General features: G+C 46.1%; 1 protein-coding gene and 1 long non-coding RNA gene across 11 annotated transcripts in view; one reads left to right on the top strand and one right to left on the bottom strand.

Moving 5' to 3' along the window:
- Positions 1 to 5,692: 5,692 nt before the first annotated feature.
- LOC137349012 (uncharacterized) lies at positions 5,693 to 17,677 on the bottom strand. Its single transcript, XR_010969199.1, has 3 exons — positions 17,567 to 17,677; positions 16,363 to 16,478; positions 5,693 to 6,736 (listed from the first exon to the last, which is right to left on the bottom strand). It is a non-coding gene; the product is annotated as an uncharacterized lncRNA (long non-coding RNA).
- The window catches only part of LOC137349008 (gastrula zinc finger protein XlCGF8.2DB-like), a 27,405-nt gene continuing 22,416 nt past the window's right edge, over positions 16,922 to 21,910 (top strand). For 5 of the 10 annotated variants that reach the window (XR_010969196.1, XR_010969194.1, XR_010969193.1 and 2 more), the window contains exon 1: positions 18,287 to 19,939. Coding sequence is in view for 3 of the 10 variants with exons in the window: in XM_068014271.1 (XP_067870372.1) it covers positions 19,094 to 19,684 (591 nt within the window). In the remaining 7 variants the exon portion in view is untranslated. The other 5 variants (XM_068014271.1, XM_068014269.1, XM_068014270.1 and 2 more) reach the window with 5 other exon arrangements.

Genomic DNA, 21,910 nt, shown 5'->3' with positions numbered 1-21,910 from the left:
TGTTTCAATCAAGTCACCTCTTACTCTTCTAAATTCCAGCGGATACAAGCCTAGCTTGTCCAATCTTTCCTTGTAAGCCAGCCTGCCCATTCCAGGTATTTCTAGTAAACCTTCTCTGTACTCCCTCCATCGCATTTACATCCTTCCTTAAATAAGGAGACCAGTACTGTACACAGTACTCCAGATGTGGTCTCACCAATGCCCTGTATAGCTGAAGCCATAGAATGACAGGTCTGATTTGCTCCAAATTAAATCTCATGTTTTATATCTCACTCCTGGGAACAGTTTGTATATTAAGGATAGGATTATCATTACAATGACAAAACGTACTGTTCCCATCGTCTTGCAGTCGGGATCATGTATCTATGAAGGGGAGGTTGTTGTCCTGTCTAGACCACACTGAATACCCTTGTGTGCAAACTTAAAGAAAAAGCATATAATTATGCAGGCCAGAAGATTGGACAGAATACAAAATGCAAAAAGAACGACTAAAAGATTAATAAGGAGGGAAAAATTTGAGTATGAGAGAAAGCTATCTAGAAATATAAAAACATAGTAAAAGTTTCTACTGATGTTTAAAAAAGAAATGTTAAAGTGAGCGTTGGTCCCATAGAAAGTGAGCCTGGGGAATTAATAATGGAAAATATGGAGATGGCAGATGAATTGGACAGTTATTTTACATCTGTCTTGACCATAGAGAATACAAGTAACATCCCAGAAATAGCTGTAAATCAAGAAATGGAAGAAAGGGAGCAAATTGTTGGAGCTGCGGGTTCCCCGGGTTCCGATGGACTTCATCCTAAGATCTTAAAAGAAGTGGCTAGTGAGATAGTTGATACGTTGGTTTTGATTTTCCAAAATTCCCTAGATTCGGGGAATGTTCCATTAGATTGGAAAAGAGCCAATGTAATTCAAAAAGGGAGGGAGACAGAAAGCAGGAAACTTCACAGGCCAGTTAGCTTAACATCTGTCATAGGGAAAATGTTAGTAGCTATTATTAAAGACATTATAGCAGGGCACTTAGAAAAATTCAAGGTAATCAAGCAGAGTCAACATGGCTTTGCGAAAGGGAAATCATGTTTTACCAATTTATTGGAGTTCATTGAAGAAGTAACATGTGTTGCGGATAAAGCGGAACCCATGGATGTACTGTACTTAGATTTCCAGAAGGCATTTGATAAGATGCCACATCAAAGGTTATTGCAGAAAATAAAAACTCATGGTGTATGGGGTAACATTTTTGGCATGGATAGAAGATTGGCTAGCTAACAGGAAACAGAGAGTAGGCATAAATGAGTCATTTTCTGGTTGGCAAGGTGTAACGAGTGGTGTGCCACAGGGATCAGTTCTGGGGCCTCAACTTTTTACAATTTATATAAATGACTTGGAGGAAGGGACCGAAGGTATGGTTGCTAAATTTGCTGATGACACAAAGATAGATATGAAAGTAAGTTGTGAAAAGGTCATAAGGAGGCTACAATGGGATATAGGTAGGTTAAGTGAGTGGGAAAAATCTGCAAATGGAGTATGATGTGGGAAAATGTGAAATTGTTCATTTTGGCAGGAAGAATAAAAAAGAAGCATATTATCTAAATGGTGAGAGACTGCAGAGCTCTGAGATGCAGAGGGATGTGGGTGTCCTCATGCATGAATCACAAAAGGTCAGTGTGCAGGTACAGCAAGTAATTAGGAAATCTAATAGAATGTTATTTATTGCGAGAGGAATTGAATAAAAAAGTAGGGAGGTTTTTCTTCAGCTATACAGGGCATTGATGAGATCACATCTGGAGTATTGTGTACAGTATTGGTCTCCATATTTAAGGAAGGATGTAAATGAGTTGGAAGCAGTTCAGAGAAGGTTTACTAGACTAATACCTGGAATGGGCAGGTTGTCTTATAAGGAAAAGTTGGACAGGCGAGGCTTGGATCAACTGGAGTTTAGAGGAGTAATAGGTGACTTGATTGAAACATATAACATATAAGCTGGGTCAAAATCCTGGAACTCCCTTCCTAACAGCACTGTGGGTGAACCTACCCCACATGAACTGCAGCGGATCAAGAAGGCAGCTCACCACCACCTTCTCAAGGGCAATTAGGGATGGGAAATAAATGCTGGCCTGGCCAGCGACACCCACATCCCATGAATGAATATAAAAAAAGATTCTGAGTGGTCTTGACAGGGTGGATGTGGAAAGGATGTTTCCTCTTGTGGGAGAATCTAGAATTAGGGGTCACTGTTTAAAAATAAGGGGTCATCCAGGATAGTTTTCTGAAGCAGTATGTGGTGGGCCCCACTAGAGAAGGGGTTACACTCGACCTCCTCTTAGGAATGAGGCTGGGCAGGTGGTTGATGTGTCAGTGGGGGAGCACTTTGGGACCAATGACCATAACTCTATTAGCTTCAAGATAGTTATGAAAAAGGATAGGACTGGTCCTCAGGTTGAAGTCCTAAATTGGGGGAAGGCTAATTTCGATGGCATCAGATAGGAACTCTCAAAAAGTTGAATGGGAGAGGATGTTTACAGGTAAAGTGACGTCTGGCAAGTGGGAGGCTTTTAAAAGTGAGATAGGAAGAGTTCAGGGCCGGCATGTTCCTGTTAGATGGAAGGGCAAGGCTGGCAAGTTTAGGGAACCTTGGTTGACGTGGGATATTATTTGTCTGGTCAGGACAAAGAAGGAGGCATATGTCAGGTATAGGCAGCTGGGATCAAGCGAGTCCCACAAGAAGTATAGGGGATGTTTGAGTACACTTAAGAAGGAAATTAGGAGGGTGAAAAGGGGCCATGAGATTTCCCTGACAGATAAGATAAAGGAGAATCCTAAAAGATTCTATAAGTATTTTAAGGTAAAAAGGTAGCTCGGGAGAGAGAAGGTCCCCTTAAGGATCAGTGTGGTAATCTATGTGTGGAGCCACGGGAAATGGGTGAGGTCTTAAATGAATACTTCTTATTTGTATTTACTGTGGAGAAGGTCATGGAAGCTAGTGAGTTCAAGGGAGGGAACAGCTATATCCTGGAGCATATCAACATTACAAAGGAGGAGATGTTGGAGGTTTTGAGGTGCATTAAGGTGAATAAATCCCCAGGGCCTGACCAGGTGTATCCTAGGATGCTATGGGAAGCAAGGGAAGAGATTGCTGGGATCCTGTCAAAGATTTTTGTATCATTCATCCGTAGGTGAGGTACCGGAAAACTGGAGGATAGCTAACGTTGTGGCTTTATTTAAGAAGGTCAGGAGGGATAAGCCAGGGAACTACAGGCTGGTGAGCCTTACATCAGTGGTGGGAAAGATATTGGAAGGGATTCTGAGAGACAGGATTTATATACATTTGGAAAGGCAATGTCTGATTAGAGATAGTCAGCATGGCTTTGTGCGTGGGAAATCATGTCTCACGAATTTGATTGAGTTTTTTGAGGAGGTGACCAAGAGGATTGACGAGGGTAGGGCGATGGACGTTGTCTACATGGACTTTAGCAAGGCCTTTGACAAGGTCCCGCATGGTAGGCTGGTCCAGAAGGTTCGACCACATGGGATCCAGGGTGAGCTCGCCAATTGGATACAAAATTGGCTTGGTGATAGGAGGCAGAGGGTGGTAGTGGAGGGTTGTTTTTCAGATTGGAGGCCGGTGACCAGTGGTATGCCGCAGGGATCGGTGCTGGGCCCTCTGTTGTTTGTCATATATATTAATGACTTGGATGTGAATGTAGGGGGCATGATTCGTAAGTTTGCAGTTGACACCAAAATTGGTGGTATAGTGGACAGAGAAGAAGATTGTCTCAGGTTACAACAGGATATAGATAAACTGGGAAAGTGGGCAAGGGATTGGCAAATGGAATTTAACGCAGCCAAGTGCGAAGTGATGCATTTTGGGAAGTTAAACCAGGGCAGGACATATACAGTGAATGGCAGGGCCCTGGGGTGTGTTGTTGAGCAGAGAGACCTTGGGGTGCAAGTACATAGTTCCCTGAAAGTGGCAACACAGGTAGACAGGGTAGTGAAGAAGGCGTATGGCATGCTTGCCTTCATCGGCCGAGGCACTGAGTACAAGAGCTGGGATGTCATGTTACAGTTGTACATAATGTTGGTTAGGCCGCATTTGGAGTACTGTGTGCAGTTCTGGTCGCTGCACTACAGGAAAGATGTGATTAAGCTAGAGAGGGTGCAGAAAAGATTCACAAGGATGTTGCCTGGTTTGGAGGGCTTGAGTTATAAAGAGAGATTGGATAGGCTGGGTCTGTTTTCCCTGGAGCGAAGGAGGCTGAGAGGGGACATGATAGAGGTATATAAAATTATGAGAGGCATAGATAGGGTAGATAGCCAGAGTCTGTTTCCCATGGTAGGGGTGACTAGAACTAGAGGGCATAGATTTAAGGTGAGAGGGAGGAGGTTTAACGGGGATCAAAGGGGTAAATTTTTCACACAAAGAATAGTGGGTATCTGGAATGAGCTGCCTGAGGAGGTGGTGGAGGTAGGAACAGTAGCAACATTTAAGAGGCATCTGGACAGGTACTTGAATGAGCAAGGCATAGAGGGATATGGAATTAATGCAGGCAGGTGGGATTAGTATAGATAGGCATTATGGTCAGCATGGACGCGGTAGGCCAAAGGGCCTGTTTCTATGCTGTACGACTCTATGAGTGACAGGAAACAGAAAGCACTGGTGAACAGTAGTTTGTCAGAATGGAAGAAGGTATATAGTTCCCAGGGGTTGGTATTAGGACCACTGCTTTTGATATATATTAATGACCTGGACTGGGTGTGCAGGGCACAATTTCAAAATGTGTGGATGACACAAAACTTGGAAATATTGTGAACTGTGAGGAGAATAGTGGTGGAGTTCAAGAGGGCATAGGCAGGATGGTGGAATGGCTGGACACGTAGCAGATGAAATTTAATATAGAGAAGTGCAAAGTGATACAGTTTCAGGGAAAGAACGCCGAGAGGCAATATAACAGAAGGGGTAAAATTCTAAAGAGGTTTCAGGAGCAGATGGACCTGGGGGTATGTGTGCACAAATCATTGAAGATTGCAGGACAGGTTGAGAAAGTGGTTAATAAAGCATACAAGATCCTGAGCTTTGTAAATAGGGACATAGAGTACAGAAGCAAGGAAGTTATGATGAACCTTGATAAAACACTATTGCAGCCTCAACTAGATTATTGTGTCCAATTCTGCTGAGTCTGGGGAATTAATAAGGGAAAATAAGGAGATGGCAGATGAATTGAACAGGTGTTTTGCCTCTGTATTCACTATAGAGGATACAAAAAACATCCAGGAAAGAGCTGTAAATCGGGAAATGGAAGGGAGATAGGAACTCAATAAAATTACACTCACAAGGGAAGTGGTACTGAGCAAATTGTTGGAACTGTGGGCTGACAAGTCGCCGGGTCCTGATGGACTTCGTCCAAGGGTCTTAAAAGGAGTGGCTATTGAGACAGTTGATGCATTGGTTTTAGTTTTCCAAAATTCAAATAGTCATTTGGCAATGCAGAACTTGAGTATTGACTGAAAATAGAGATAAGTTGTCAAAGCTTTTCATCTCGCACACATCAGGACAATCCACAAGAATAATGAATGTGAGAGAAAACAACAACTTATAATGTTTGAAAAACTCAGCAGGTCTGGCAGCATCTGTGGAGAGAGAAGCAAAGTTAACATTTCAAGTTTGTAACATTAACTTTGCTTCCCTCCCCACAGATGCTGCCAGACTTGCTGAGTTTTTCCAGAAGTTTTTGTTTCAGATTTCCAGCATCTGCAGTATTTCGCTTTTAACTTATGATGTTTGATTGGTTGGCAAGTGGACTCTGATTGGTAGAGGCGTTGCCATGGAGAATGCACCACTTTACGGTGACTGACAGTTAACTGCCAAGCTTTGTTTGAAATTTAAACCAGGCTGCTGGACACTGATTGGTCAAGGCATTGCCCTGAGGAATAAACCAGTGAATGGCCGCCACTTATTTTGTTTAGCTGAAACAGGAGCAATGTTTGTACAATTGTGTGCTAACAATTACACTAACAACCAATTTAAGATTGTCAATGGGGCTCGCACTGTGACGCAGACAGAAAGAATATGTACAAACATTGCAGTCTGCTGCATCCTCCATGGCAATGCCTCTACCAATCAGTCCACTTGCCGACTAGTCAGCACTCTCTTCTCCTACAGTACAAGTTGTTGTTTTCCCTGACGTTGGTTCTTCTTGCAGATTGTCCTGATGAGTGCAAGACGAAAAGCTGAGACAACGTGTTTCTATTTTCAACATTTTCCAAAATTCCCTAGATTTGGGGTAGGTTCCATGTGACGAAAACAGTGAATGGACTTCCTTTATTCAAAAATGGAGACAGAAATAAGGAAGCTACAGGCCAGTTAGCTTAACATCTGTCATAGGAAAAATGTTAGAAACTATTATTAAAGATGTTATAGCAGGGCACTACAGGAGCCCAGTGCGCAGGCACAGTGCCGGACTGTATCTGGAGCATGCGCAGTATCATTTCGATCAGAGCTGTGCGAGTGCTGGAGACGCTTTTGCAGCAGGTGAGAGTCGGCGGGGCACAAGAGAGGAATGGAGCCGGCGGGTGGGCGAGGAGGCTTCAGAAACACCTGGTGTAGGCCGCAAGCCCCGAATAGGAACTTCCAGATCCCGCGTTTGCAGCTCCAGGGTTTTTTCCTGGGAATGAGCCCAGGTCGACATCTGCACTTTCATTTCATCCTTTGTCTTATCCGACGCATTAACAAAAACTGAAAGGAAGAAAAAAAGGTTAAGGAACGCAAGCTGCAGCAGCTGATGGGGACTAATGCCCCTCCAGATCCTACTTCCCCTTCACTTCCCTCTGACCCCACCCCTGCTGATCTGACCCCTTGCCGTGTATTCACTGTACCCTCTGACCTTCCCCTCTCTGACGCTGAACATACTGTACTCAGCAAAAGACTCAGGGGATAAAATGTACGCCCTCACCTCAATGAATTTCGTGCTCGGCATGACGTTGAGCTCTTCTTCTGTCACCTTCGCCTCCGGGCTCACTTCTTTGACCAGGAGTCCTCCCCACTACCAGCAGACCCATTCACCCACCTCTAGCATTCCTCTGCCTGGACCCCTCCCTCTGGCCTCTTACCCACTCTTGATCATTTTATTGAAAACTGTTGGCGAGACATCAGCCGTCTCAATTTCTCTGCCCCCCTCACTCACTGTAACCTGTAACCCTTTCAATTTGCTGCACTCCTTTCTCTCGGGTCTAACCCCAACATTGTCGTCAAACCTGCAGACAAGGGTGGTGCTGTTGTTGTCTGGCGTACCGACCTCTACCTTGCAGAGGCTCAGCACCAACTCTCAGACACTTCTTTCTACTTCTCCCTGGACCATGACTCCACCACCGAACATCAAGAGACTGTCCACAGGACTGTCACTGACCTCATCTCCTCTGGAGATCTTCCCTCCACAGCTTCCAACCTCATAGTTCCGCAACCCCGGACAGCCCGCTTCTACCTCCTTCCCAAAATCCACAAACAGGACTGTCCCGGCAGACCCATTGTGTCAGCCTATTCCTGCCCCACTGAACTTATTTCTTCCGATCTTGACTCTATCTTTACTCCCCAGTCCAGTCTCTTCCCACCTACATCCATGACTCTTCTGCTATCCTGCGTCATTTTGACAATTTCCAGTTTCCTGGCGGCACAGTGGCGCAGTGGTTAGCACTGCAGCCTCACAGCTCCAGGGACCCGGGTTCGATTCTGGGTACTGCCTGTGTGGAGTTTGCAAGTTCTCCCTGTGTCTGCGTGGGTTTTCTCCGGGTGCTCCGGTTTCCTCCCACAAGCCAAAAGACTTGCAGGTTGATAGGTTAATTGGCCATTATAAATTGTCACTAGTATAGGTAGGTGGTAGGGAAATATAGGGACAGCTGGGGATGTTTGGTAAGAATATGGGATTAGTGTAGGATTAGTATAAATGGGTGGTTGATGGTCGGCACAGACTCGGTGGGCCGAAGGGCCTGTTTCAGTGCTGTATCTCTAAACTAAACTAACCGCCTCCTCTTCACTATGGATGTCCAATCTCTCTACAGCTCCATCCCCAACCAGGATGGTTTGAGGGCTCTCCGCTTCCTCCTTGAACAGAGGCCCAACCACCGCCCTCCTCCACCTGGCTGAACTTGTTCTCACATTGAACAACTTCTCCTTCAACTCCACTCACTTCCTTCAAGTAAAAGGTGTTGCTATGGGTACCCGCTTGGATCCGAGTTATGCTTGTCTTTTTGTGGGATATGTCGAACATTCCTTGTTCCAGTCCTACTCAGGCCCCCTCCCACAACTCTTTTTCCGGTACATTGATGACTGTATCGGTGCAGTTTCCTGCTCCCACCCGGAACTAGAAAACTATCAACTTTGATTCTAATTTCCACCCTTCTCTCACCTTTACATGGTCCATCTCCAACACTTCCCTTCCCCGACTTCTCTGTCTCCATCTCTGGGGATAGGCTGTCTACTAATATTCATTATAAACCCACTGACTCCCACAGCTACCTCGACTACAATTCTTCACACCCAGACTCCTGAAAGGATTCCATTCCATTCTCCTTCTCCGACGCATCTGCTCTCCCAAAACCGCAACAGGGTTCCACTTGTCCTCACTTTCCACCCCACCAGCCTCCACATCCATAGGATCATCCTCCGCCATTTCTGCCGCCTCCAGCGTGATGCCACTACAAAATGCATCTTCCCCTCCCAGCATTCCGAAGGGATCGTTCCCTCCATGACACCCTGGTCCACTCCTCCATTACCCCCACCACCTCATCCCCTTTCCACGGCACCTTCCCCTGCAGTGGCGCAGTGGTTAGCACCGCAGCCTCACAGCTCCAGCGACCCTGGTTCAATTCTGGGTACTGCCTGTGTGGAGTTTGCAAGTTCTCTCTGTGTCTGCCTGGGTTTCCTCCGGGTGCTCCGGTTTCCTCCCACATGCCAAAGACTTGCAGGTTGATAGGTTAATTGGCCATTATAAATTGCCCCTAGTATAGGTAGGTGATAGGGAAATATAGGGACAGGTGGGGATGTGGTAGGAATATGGAATTAGTGTAGGGTTAGTATAAATGGGTGGTTGATGGTCGGCACAGACTCGGTGGGTCGAAGGGCCTGTTTCAGTGCTGTAACTCTAAACTAAACTAAACTAATCGCAGGAGGTGTAATACCTGCCCATTTACCTCCTGTCTCCTCACTATCCCAGGCCCCAAACACTCCTTTCAGGTGAAGCAGCGATTTACTTGTACTTCTTTCAATGTAGTATACTGTATTCGCTGCTCACAATGTGGTCTCCTCTACATTGGGGAGACCAAACACAGATTGGATGACCACTTTGCAGAACACCTCTGCTCAGTCCGAAAGCACGACCCCGAGCTTCCGGTTGCTGGCCATTTCAACACACCCACCTGCCCTCATCTCTGTCCTGGGATTGCTGCAGTGTTCCAGTGAACATCAACGCAAGCTCAAAGAACAGAACCTCATAGACCGATTGGGCACGCTACAACCTGCCAGACTGAACACTGAGTTCAATAATTTCAGAGCATGATGGGCCCCCCTGTTTTATTTTTAGTTATTTTTTCATTTTATTTTAGTTTGTTTCTACTGTGCCTACCCACTGTTTTTTTCATGCTTGTGCCTGGGGCCAGGCTGTTCATTTTTCTGTCAAGTAACACCCTCTCTGTGCTAACGCTTTGTCTTTCAGCACATCATTAACATACCGTTTGCCTTTGCTCCATGACCTTCTGGTCAGTTATTCTCTGTGACCTTGTCCTATCAACACCTCTTTTGTTATCTGTTTCCCCACCCACACTTTACTTGCTTAAAATCTATTACATTTCTAATATTTGAGTTCTAATGAAGGGTCGCTGACCTGAAACGTTAACTCTGCTTCTCTCTCCACAGATGCTGCCAGACCTGCTGAGTATTTCCAGCATTTCCTGTTTTTATTTCAACGTCCGCCATCATGCTGAGCGGGGAACAGAGAGATGCGTGACCATCTTGGTGACGACACAGAGAGTGGGCCGGAGAGAAAATCATTTACTCATTGATTTGATTTGCACTCTGCACACAGGGGCTGGAGAACTGAACCCAGCCAGAGTGGAGGGAGGGAGAAAACTGGCGATGGAGGAAAGAAATGGTGCAGATGGGTTTGGATTTCAGTGCAGGGAGGAGGGAGAACGTGTGGGATGGGGATTTACAGCTTTGGGGGAACAAGAGAGGAAAAAATGTTCCATAGAAACTAGAATTGTCTTTTCTGAATTTCTATCCTGTGCTGACAGTGATGACTTTTGTAAACTCCTTTTACAGGGGATTAGAAGGGGACGATTTGCACACGGGAAATTCAAACCCAACCTTTCATCAAGATCTGAGTGTGTCACTCAATTTATCAGGCCTTTGCATGTTCAAGGAGAAATGTTTGTCTGTTCTGTTTATGGGAACAGATTTCAAACATCAGTGTGCCAGGAAAAGCACCGAGATACACACACCCGAGTGAGAGTGTTCAGTGCACTGACTGTGGAATGAACTTTAACCAGCCTGAAAGAGCATTGTAGCAGTCGCAGCAGGAAGAATCCCTGTGCATGTTCTCTGTGTGAACGAAGCTTCAACTGATCATCCAACCTGGAAAGACATGAGGACACCTGAACCACGGAGAAACCGTGAAAATGCGCAGATTGGGAAGCGATTCCCTTGCCCGTCCCAGCTGGATACTCATTGGCGCAGTCACACTGGGGAGAGGCCATTCATCTGCTTCATGTGTGGGAAGGCGTTCACTAAATCATCCGGCCTTGTGAGACACCAGCGTGTTCACACCGGGGAGAGACCGTTCACCTGCTCCATATGTGGGAAGGGATTCAATTTGTCATCCAATCTGCTGAGACACCAGCGAGTTCACAGTGACTACAGGGGTTGGATTCTGCTTTTAATTTTATCCAGACTGAACCATGTCCATTCTGTCAGTTGGGGTTTGTTTCTGCTGATGTTACTAATCCCTAAAACTGGACTGGAGTTCAATATTCTGAATAGAGAAATCTTGATTTCTTCAAGGAAGGGGAGACTAGTTGATCAGCCAGCATCTTATTGAATGGTGCAGCAGGCACGCTGGGCTGAATGGCCTACTCTAGTTCCAATGTACTTTCTCCCCAAACTTCCCCCACTCTCTAACTCTGCTCAAGTGCTGGTTTCCTGTTGCACTGCTTTCTCTCCAGTTCTCCCATGACTTTCCATTAATCAGCTGTGTTTGAGTCCAAGTTTATTAGGGACATTGGAACAGGAGTCGGCCACTTCGCCCCTCGAGCCTGTTCTGCCATTCAAGGAGATCATGGCTGATCTGCAACCTAACTCCGTGTACCCAGATATTATTTTAATACCAGCTTCCCCAGTCTGTTGTATTGTGATTTTAAGAACAACTGTCATCTACTTTACACCTTTAAGGTAGGAAAGTGTCCCAAAGTGCATCTCAGAAGCTTAAACTGACGAGTTAGACGTAAATTGGTACTGAGCTAAAGAAGGGGATATTAGCAGGGCTGACTAAAAGCTTGGTCAGAGACATAGGTTTTTAGGAGGGTCTTAAAGGAGGAGAGATGTGGACTGGCAGAGAGATATAGGGAGGGAATTCCAGAGCTCAGGGCCAAGGACTGAAGGCGCAGTCAATGGGACAGAGAGAGTGAGGGATGTGTAGAGGCCAGAGTTGGAGGAATTTTGAGTTCTCTGAGGGTTGTATGGCTGGAGGAGGTTACTGATATCGGTAGGGGTGAGGCCTTGAAGGGATTTGAATCGGAGATGAGAATTTTAAAATGGGGGCATTGGTGAACCTGGAGCCATTGTAGGTCAGTGAGCACAGTAGTGATGGATGAGTGGGACTTTGTGATGTTTTGGGTAAAAAGCAGCAGAGTTTGGATGAGCTCAGTTTAAGCAGGGTGGAGGTCAGTCAGAAGAGCATTAGAATAGACAAGCAGGCTGACAACACTGAATCACTGGAAGGGTCAAGAGAGGTGGTGGTGAGGTAGAGATGGGTGGCATCAGCGTACATGTGGAACATACAAATTAGGAGCAGGAGTAGGCCACTCGGCCCTTCGAGCCTGCTCTGCATTCAATAAGTTCATGGCTGAACTAATTACTCCACATTTCCATCTACCCCCGATAACCTTCCACCCTCTTGCTTATCAATAATCTGTCTACCTCTGCCTTAAAAATATTCAAAGACTCTGCTTCCACCACCTTTTGAGGAAGAGAATTCTAAAGACTCACGCCCCCTGAGAGAAAAAACTTCTTCTCATCTTTGTCTTAAATGGGCGACCCCTTATTTTTAAACAGTGACCCCGAGTTCTAGATTCTCCCACAAGGGGAAACATCCTTTCGACATCCACCCTGTCAGGACCCCTCAGGATCTTATATATTTCAATCAAGTCACCTCTTACTCTTCTAAATTCCAGCGGATACAAGCTTAGCCTGATACTGATGTCATGTCTTTGGATGATGGCACCAAGGGACAGCAGATAGATGAGGGATAGAAGGGGCCATCGATAGATCCTTGGGAGACTCCAAAGGTAACGGGATGGGAAGAAAAGCCATTGCTCGAGATTCTTTGGCTCCGATTGGATAGGTCAGAGTTGAACCAAGTGAGGTCAGTCCCACTCAGCTGGACAGTGGAGAGAGGCATTGGAGGATGGTGTGGTCAACTGGGTGGTCAGGAAGTATGAGGAGGCATAGTGTCCCACAGTCACAGACAATGCCCTTTGTGGCATGGATTCAAGCTGTTTCAGTGCTGTGGTAGGGATGGAAACCTGATTGGAAAGGTTCAAATATGGAGTTACAGGAAAGGTGGGCACAGATTTGGGAGGAATAAAGACATTCAGTGACTTTGGAGAGGAGTGAGAGGTTGAAGATGAGATGGTAGTTTACAAGGACAGAAGGATTGAGGGTGGGGGTTTTGAGGAGGTGGGTGATAGTTTTAAAAGGGAGCAGGAAATATCTGAGGAAAGGGAACTGTTTACAATGTCAGTTAGCACGAGGGCCTGGAAGGGAAGTTGGTTGATCAGTTTAGTGGGAATGGGGGTGAGAGAGAAGGAGGTGGGTCTAATGGATGAGCTTGGAGAGGACATGATGGGAGAGAAACTAGAGAAAGACACAGGTTCAGGGTGAGGGAAGAGGGAACCTTGGGGGATGTTTGACTTGGTGGAGAAGAGGAGGATGCAGCTGAATGGATGGTCTCAGTGTTAGTGACAAAGAAATCCATGAGCTCCTTACACTTGTTTGATCAGGTGAGAGAGGTTTAAGGAGACGGTAGTGGAGAAATGAAGCTGGGGTTATCTTTGCTTTTAGGAATGATCCTGAAATAGTGAGCAGTTTTGACAGAGGAGAGCAGGGCCAGATAGAGCTTAATGTGTGGTGCAGCTGGCTCTGGTAATGAATGGCTAAACCAGTCGTGGGCTAGATATGTTCAAATCTGAGTTCCTGAGACTTGAGGCAGTGAAGATGGGGGAGTGACAAGGGTGGGAGAGAGTCAGGGTTTTACTGAGGGTAAAGACATCAGAGGTTGAGGGAGTGATTGAGCAGATCGCCAGTTACAGAAATATTGTGACAAATGGACGGCCAATGGTGAGACAGTTGAGAGTTTGAAAGAGCAGTTGTAAGTGACTTGGAGAGAGTTTTTTCCAGGATGGACACAGAAGGAAGGAGATTGTGAGTGGTGAGGGATACAAGGAAGTGAACAGCGATGGCCTTGCCTGTGATTAAGAGAATGACCAGTTTGAGGTGATACTTCGGGTTTTCTGCTTTTCACCAATTTTCCTGCATTTTTTCAAAGAAAATAAAAACTGATGTGTTGGAATCAACCCCAAAATGGTCAAAATAAACACTGAAAATCAACAAAATTTAATACTGAAAATTTTACTGATACTCAACTGAGCCTGCAGTCATTTTAACTTTGTGTTTTTTTCTCAATGTTGGTTTCAGTATTCTGGATATCATTAGGTGTATAACAGTGTGACCTTTCATGAGGACTGGAGGATAGTAACTGGAACTTGACTGAAATAATTAGACACAGATCAATGGCCTCAGTTGTACAGAATGTGGTTGCTTTAAAGGCAATAATATTGCAGTTGTATCCAGCACTAGTTGAACTTCCCTGTACACCACATCCAGACCCGGAGATTCCTCGGGATTTTCAAACAGAGAGACGTGCAGTCTGGGCACAAACAATTTACAAAGCTTAAAACATTGTGTAGACTTGAGTGGAAGTGAGATTGTGCTGATGAGAGGAAACTCCAGGCCCGAGTCTCAGACTGCACTCTGGAAATAAGCTGGAGGGCGGGGGAAGGAGTGTCAGTATGAAATTGGAGGGAGGGGGAAGGAGTGTCACTATTTCAGGTGGTGTGGGGAGATTACTGAGTACAATGTAATATTTCCAACTGTTTAACATTTTTTTTATTCATTCATGGGATGTCGGCGTTGCTGGCCAGGACAGCATTTATTGCCCATCCCTAATTGCCCTTGAGAAGGTGTTAGTGAGCTGCTTTCTTGAACCACTGCAGTCCACGTGGGGTAGGTTCACCCACAGTGCTGTACAGAAGGGAGTTACAGGATTTTGACCCGGCGACATTGAAGGAACGGTGACATTGTTCCAAGTCAGGATGACGCGTGGCTTGGAGGGGAACTTGTACGTGGTTGTGTTCCCATGCATCTTCTGCCCTTGTCCTAAAGCCTGGCTACCCGAACCCGACCAAACCCGACTACAGGTGTCTGGTTCGGGCATTTGAAAAGATTAAAAGACGCAGGCCCGGGACAGGTTCGGGTTGGCTGCTGTCGGGTCGGGTTTTAATTTTATACCCGATCCAGGCTTTACCTCAGACCAACACCCCCCCTCCCCCACACCATGGGCCCAGATGCAGATACTGGCCACACTCCATTCCCCAGGCCATACCCCTCAGCAGGCCCCACCTTTCAACTGCCTTTCCCGTGGCTCCGGCTCAGCAGCAGCAGCTCCTTCCCCGTCTCCGGATGGAAAAGGCACTACAGGTACTGTGGGGAACCTCCAATCTCCCCTTGACATTCAATGACATTACGATCGCTGAATCCCCCACTAGCAACATCCTGGGGGTTACCAGTGACCAGAAACTGAACAGGAGTAGCCATATAAATACCATGGCTACAAGAACAGGTCAGAGGCTGGGAATCCTGTGGCGAGTAACTCACCTCCTACTCTCCAAAGCATGTCCACTGTCTACAAGGCACAAGTCAGGAGTGTGATGGAATACTCTCCACTTGCCTGGATTGGTGCAGCTCCAACAACACTCAAGAAGCTTAATACCATGCAGGATAAAGCAGCCCACTTGATTGGCACCCCATCCAAAAACATTTACTCCCTCCACCACTGACACACAGTGGCAGCAGTGTGTACCATCTACAAGATGCACAGCAGCAACGCACCAAAACTCCTTCAACAGCACCTTCCAAACCCACCTAAAAGGACAAGGGAAGCAAATACATGGGACCACCATCATATGCAAGTTCCCCTCCAAGCCACATACCATCCTGACATGGAACTATATCGCCGTTCCTTCACTGTCGCTGGGTCAAAATCCTAGAATTCCCACCTCACTACGAGTGTGTACCTACCCCACATGGATTGCAGCAGTTCAAGAAGGCGGCTCACCACCACCTTCTGAAGGGCAATTAGGGATGGGCAATAAATGCTGGCCTGGCCAGTGACGCCCACATCCCATGGAGGAATGAATAAAAAAAATTAGGTTTCAAAGTTTGGAAATATCACTGATAAACTACTTAATATAACTACAAATTAACTAGCTCACCTACAAATTTAATACAACACTTACATCTTCCCAGTTCCAGTTTAAATTATTTGCCCCAGTTTGGAAAGGATTAGAAGTTTAAGACTCACCAACCAATCACCTACCTGCTCCCTAACTAATTGACGCCTCTGGGCTTCAGCTCTCACTGTCTCCGGCTCCTTCTCTTGGATCACTGCTTGTTCTGTAAAAGACCAGAACAACACTTCCTCCCTCACTGCACCAAATTCCCACACTTAGCCAATTCCCAAGTTCAGCTCTCTGTCTCGAAGTCGAGAGAATCTTTGTGCTGCTTACTTTGTGCATGAGCAAACCTCCTGTATTTATACTAACTAGAATTCCAGAGACCTGAGTCAGGCCCTGCTGACTAGGCAACCAGTTCTAACTAGCTGCCTAAGTAACTAACTGTGTAGCTAACACTAGCAGGCAGCTTGTTTACCATTGATTAAGGCTGAAAGGAACTACAATTTTATGTTAAAGTCAAGTTAAATGCAAAATGGAAACGTGACTAGATTTTAAAAGATCAACCCTTGAAATTCCTGCACTCACCAAATTCCTGAATTAAACACTCGGCCTCGCAGAACTCAGTCGTGATTCTGTTACATTAATCCAGAGGCTGTGAGTTCGAATCCTGCCTTGGCAGTTTGAGAATTGGAAATCAAAATCTGGAAATAAAAAAGCTGGTTGTCAGTAGAAGTGACCATGAAGCTGCTGGATTGTCTAAGAACGTTCACTTATACAGCACCTTTCCCGACCTCAGGGTGTTCCAAAGCACTTTTCAGCCAATTAAGCATCTTTAAAATGGGCACTCACTCTTGTAATGTAGGATAATGCAGGCAGCCCAAGCTGTACTTAGCAAGATCCCACAAAGGGATAGTCCATTTTTCAGAACTGGCGTAAAATTGGTTCATTAATACCCGTCGAGGGATGGAAACCTGCCGACTTTACCCAGTCTGGGACTCTAAATGTGACTGAACTCTTACACTAACATGGTTGACTATTAACTGCCCCTGAAGTAAAAGCCGGCTACCCGACTTGAACCCGACAGGACCCGACAATGTGTCAGGTTCGGGTCCGGCCGCACTTCCGGGTCCGGCATTCGGGGTCATCCCGAGTCCATGCTCTATCACAACCTCAGGTAAGTGGCTCCACTGTTAATGTAATTTTTGGACTAGAAATGTGGTTTTGTTAGTTATTTTAAGCTTGTGCAGATAAGCAACAAAGTGAAAAATGGAAGGGAGGTTAACTGATGGTCGGGTCAGGCGCAGGAAAAAAATGGAAAGTCTCTGGCCGGGATGGGTTTCACTTGCAGACCCGAGTCGGCCTTTACCCTGAAAATGGCCGAATGAGCCACTCAGTCGTATGAAACTGGTTCAAGGAGGCGGCCGCCCACCACCAGCACCTTCTCAAGGGGTGACTAGGGACAGGGTAATAAATACCAGCTTTACCAGCGATGCCCACATCCCAAGAATGAATTAGTAAAAACTTGCAGCCAGTCCTTTCCTCAAAGGGACTGGTGGAAAATCTGAAGCCCACCCACTGGAGACACCAAAACCCATCCAAGCTCAGTAATTATCAACCAGGTTTTCTCGCACCCATTGCCTCCCCCTCAAAGGCTGTGACATTAAAATCCCCGTGTTTGAGTGTTTTGGGTGGCCCCAGTCAGAGTGGTGTCCTCCCGAGGAGAGAAGCCAGGCTACCGCCTCGCACTCGAGCCCCAGGCTTCTCCGCGGCCTTGCTCCTGGCCGCTCACCTGCTTCTACAGAGCTCGATGGCCCACCTAGGCCGGCGCGCGCCGTTACCAAACCCCGCCCCCGCAGCCATGGCAACGCCGGCGCCCGGAAACCGTTAATTCCTCCCCGCGCCTCCAACAACCGCCACTGGCGCAAGTTGCGCACGCGCACCAGCTGCGTTCGGAGCTGAAACGTCAGACGCCATCTTTGTTAGGGGCAAAACTGCTCCAACGCCTTTCGTCCACGCGAAATGAAGCGCCACTCCCTATAAGAACTTTTCAAAACATTGCTTGCTTCTTTAAAAAAAAGTATTGATGTTTTGCAAGTTGGGGTGCACCTTGTTTGCCGTTTTTCTTGGGAAAATATTATGCAGGTCTATTTTAGTTTCAATGTTGGTTTACTCGTACCCAAAAGATGACCGACATATCTGAGCCTGCGATTGGGGTCTTCAATGACGGGATATTACCCACCATTCCGCGCGGAAATGAAACTGCCCTATTCACAATACAGGAAGCCAGCGCAGGCGCAGTGTCGATAGATTGAGGTGGCTCGGGAGGCGGGAGGAGATTGTGGTCGCAGGGGAGGAACTGGAGCCGTGAGTGGGCTGGGAAGCTTCATGAACACTGGGGGTAGGTCTGAGGCCCCGCATACAGGCTACAGGCCCCGGGTTTACCCCGCGGTGACAGGCCCGGGGGAGCGGAGTCACTGGCCGCCATCCTGTACAAGTCTTGGTGAGGGACAGTGATGGATTCAGTAAACTGAGAGATTACAGCGATTGGGAAAGATTGAACAGGCTGGAGCTTTTATATTCCGAAAACAGAAGAGTTAGCGGTGACATGATAGAGCTCTTTAAAATTATCAATGGGTTGGACAGAGTAGATGTGGAGAGAATGTTTCCACTTGTGAGTGAATCCAAATCCAGGGGCCATGAATACAGTTACTGATAAATCCAATAGGGAAATAAGGAGAGATTTCTTTACTCAGAGTGGGTAGAATGTGGAAGTGGTTGAGGCAAGTAAGTTGAGATGCTTTCAAAAGGAAACTGGATGAAAATATGAGAGAAAAGGAAATAAAAAGGTCGGCTGAAATGAGGTAGATGGAATGGGAGCAGGCAAATGAGGTGTATAAGTACCTGGACAGACTAGTGGGACTGAATGGCCTGTTTGTGTACTGTGTATTCTATGTCATTCCATGTAATCTTTTACAGGGATTAGAAAGGGACGATTTGCAGATGAGAAACTCAAATCGAACATCCAAATTATGTTCTGACAAAATCACTCGATTCATCAGGACTTGAATATCATCATCGGCCTTTGAATGTGGAAGGAGAAATGTTTGTCTGTTCTGTCTGTGGGAAAATATTTCAAACATCAGTGTGACTGGAAAAGCACCGAGATACACACACCCGAGTGAGAGTGTTCCAGTGAACTGACTGTGGAAAGAGCTTTAACCATTTTCACAGCGGAGAGAAACCATATTCGTGTTCTCTGTGTGGTCAAGCCTTCCACTGATTGTCCAACCTGGAGAGACACAAGGACACTCACACCATGGAGAAACCGTGGAAATGTGAGGAATGTGGGAAGGGATTCAATTACCCATGTGAGCTGGAAACTCATCGACACGTACACACTGGGGAGAGACCATTCACCTGCTCTGTGTGTGGAAAGGGATTCACTCGGTCATCCAACCTCCTGATGCACCAACTTATTCACACTGATAAGAGACCCTTTAAATGTTCTGAATGTGAGAACAGATTTACAAGTAAAAACGAGCTACTGCTACACCAAGGTACTCACACTGGAGAGAGGCCATTCACCTGCTCCGAGTGTGGGAAGGGTTTCACTAGGTCATACCACCTACTGAGACACCGGCAGCTTCACACTGGGGAGAGGCCGTTCACTTGCACTGAGTGTGGGAAGGAATTTACTCGATTGTCCCACCTCACTGAACACCAACTTGTTCACACTGATCAAAGACCTTTTAAATGTTCTGACTGTGAGAAGAGATTTAAAATTAAAAGCAGTCTGCTGAGACACCAGCGAGTTCACACTGGTGAGAGGCCGTTCAGCTGTTCTATGTGTGGGAAGAGATTTTCTGTTTCAAACAACCTGCTGAGGCACCAGCGAGTTCACCAGTGACTGCAGGGATTGTATTCTGTTGTTGTTGCTGCTGTTAATCACATCCAGAACAGAATCGTGACTGGAAGCCTGTTTCCAGTCAGGTTTCCACAAAACTCAGTACCAGGCCACTTGCTTTTTGTGATATATATCAATGATTTGAACTTAAATGTCGGGTCATGATTAAGAAGTCTGCAGATGATACAAGAATTGGTCGTGTGGTTGAAAATGAAGAAGGAAGCTGTGACTCTGGGGAGAGATCAGTGGACTGGTCAGGTAGGAAAAAAATTGGATTTTAACTGTGGGGAAAGATTTGATAGGCTGAGCTTGTTTTCTTTGGAACAGAGATGTAAAAAATTATGAGGGGCCTGGACAGAGTGGATGGGTAGGACGTATTTCCCTTAGCAGAGAGGTCAATAACCATGGAGCATAGATTTAAAGTAATTGATGGAAGGATTTGAGGGCAGTGGAGAAATCATTTCACCCAGAGGGTGGTGGGAGTCTGGAACTCTGTACCTGAAAGGGTGGTAGAGGCAGAAACCCTCATCACATTAAAAAAAAAAACACTTGCATATGCACTTGAGGTGCTGTTAACTACTGGGCTAGAGACCAAGAGGTGGAAAGTGGGATTAGGCTGGATAGTTCTTTCAGCTGACACAGATACGATGGGCTGAATGGCCTTGTGTGCTATAAATATTCTATGTTTCTATTCTGATAGTTGAGGTTTGTCTCTACTGATAACATCTCTAACTGGGCTGGGGGGTTAATATTCTGGATAGATTTGAAATCAGTCAGCTTTGTTTTAAACACATTGTTGCAGAATTTTGTCTTTTCCACCTGAGTGTTTAACATCACCCAGCTGGAGCTGAGAAAGGACAATCTTGGGGGAGGATCGTACGGCAGGAACAGAACTTCAGGATCACACTGAGAGGGGCAAACAGCTCTTTTGTCTTTCTCATCTCTCCACTGACAGCCAAGATCCTGTATGGGTAAAAACTGTGTCCTCGCCGCTCTCTTCCATGGTTCAGAGCTCCTAGACATGGAACAGAAGGCTCCTTTACAACTATGTGTCGAGTCAGGAAGAACAACAGTGAATGCTGGAAACGTGCTGTCAAATGAGAGATTGGTGTCAAACTGTGATCTGTTCCTGACTGAAACGGAAGGTTTAAATTTCCAGTCTGAAAATGACTGTGATAATTATGGTACAAAAATTTAACATGTTTGTGTGTCAGTCCTGAGTCCATCATTTTAATACAGCTCATTTAAAATAAACCTGTTTAAAATAAATAAAGTCTGCATTAAAATAACAGGCAGAGGAGTTCACAGGAGACTGTTAACTGCTGGGACAATTATGCAACAGCCATTTTTTTCTCCAGATGAAGAAGGACCTGCAATGTGTTTCCAGGAATTCCCTGTTTCATTGATGTGTGCGTGTTGGACACCAGAATAACTAAAAATACAAGAGTCAAAACATTCACATCCCGACAGTTACTCTGGGATCACTCTCGCTGTGAAACTCCACCACTGACCCGGCTGAAGGTTGTAGACTCAGAGAGTGGGGCCTCCAGGAGTGGACTGTGAGAAAGCTGGGTTTCAGTATCCTGACAAATATATGGTGAGGAACCAGAGGAATCCTTACTAAGGAAACGTCTGGGGTTTTACCTGCCAGTGTAGGTCTAGGGGTGAATGATGCCTGACTCCCCGGACTGTCTTACACTGAACCCAGTTTGGAACAAGATGGATTCAGTTTACGGGAGAATAGGGACAAATATCACCCACAACTGAGGGAGGCAAAAAGCAGCCGGGGGGCAGTTTATTTATTGAGGGTAGGATTATCATTACAATGACAACACACACTGTGTCCTCCCGTTGATCTCCGCGGACTCGACATCGCCTGACAGTCGGGGTCATGAACAAAAGAACAAAAAACAGTACAGCACAGGAACAGGCCATTCAGCCCTCCAAGCCTGCGCCGATCTTGATGCCTGCCTAAACTAAAACCTTCTGCACTTCCGGGGACCGTATCCCTCTATTCCCATACTAGTTTAGAGATACAGCACTGAAACAGGCCCTTCGGCCCACCGAGTCTGTGCCGACCATCAACCAACAATTTATACTAATCCTACACGAATCCCATATTCCAATAACATCCCCACCGGTCCCTATATATTTCCCGACCACCTACCTATACTAGGGGCAATTTATAATGGCCAATTAACCTACCAACCTGCAAGTCTTTGGCATGTG

The sequence above is a fragment of the Heterodontus francisci genome, chromosome 34, assembly GCF_036365525.1.
Source record: "Heterodontus francisci isolate sHetFra1 chromosome 34, sHetFra1.hap1, whole genome shotgun sequence".
In the NCBI taxonomy this organism is placed as follows: Eukaryota; Metazoa; Chordata; class Chondrichthyes; order Heterodontiformes; family Heterodontidae; genus Heterodontus; species Heterodontus francisci.
This window is presented reverse-complemented; position numbering and strand designations above follow the sequence as displayed.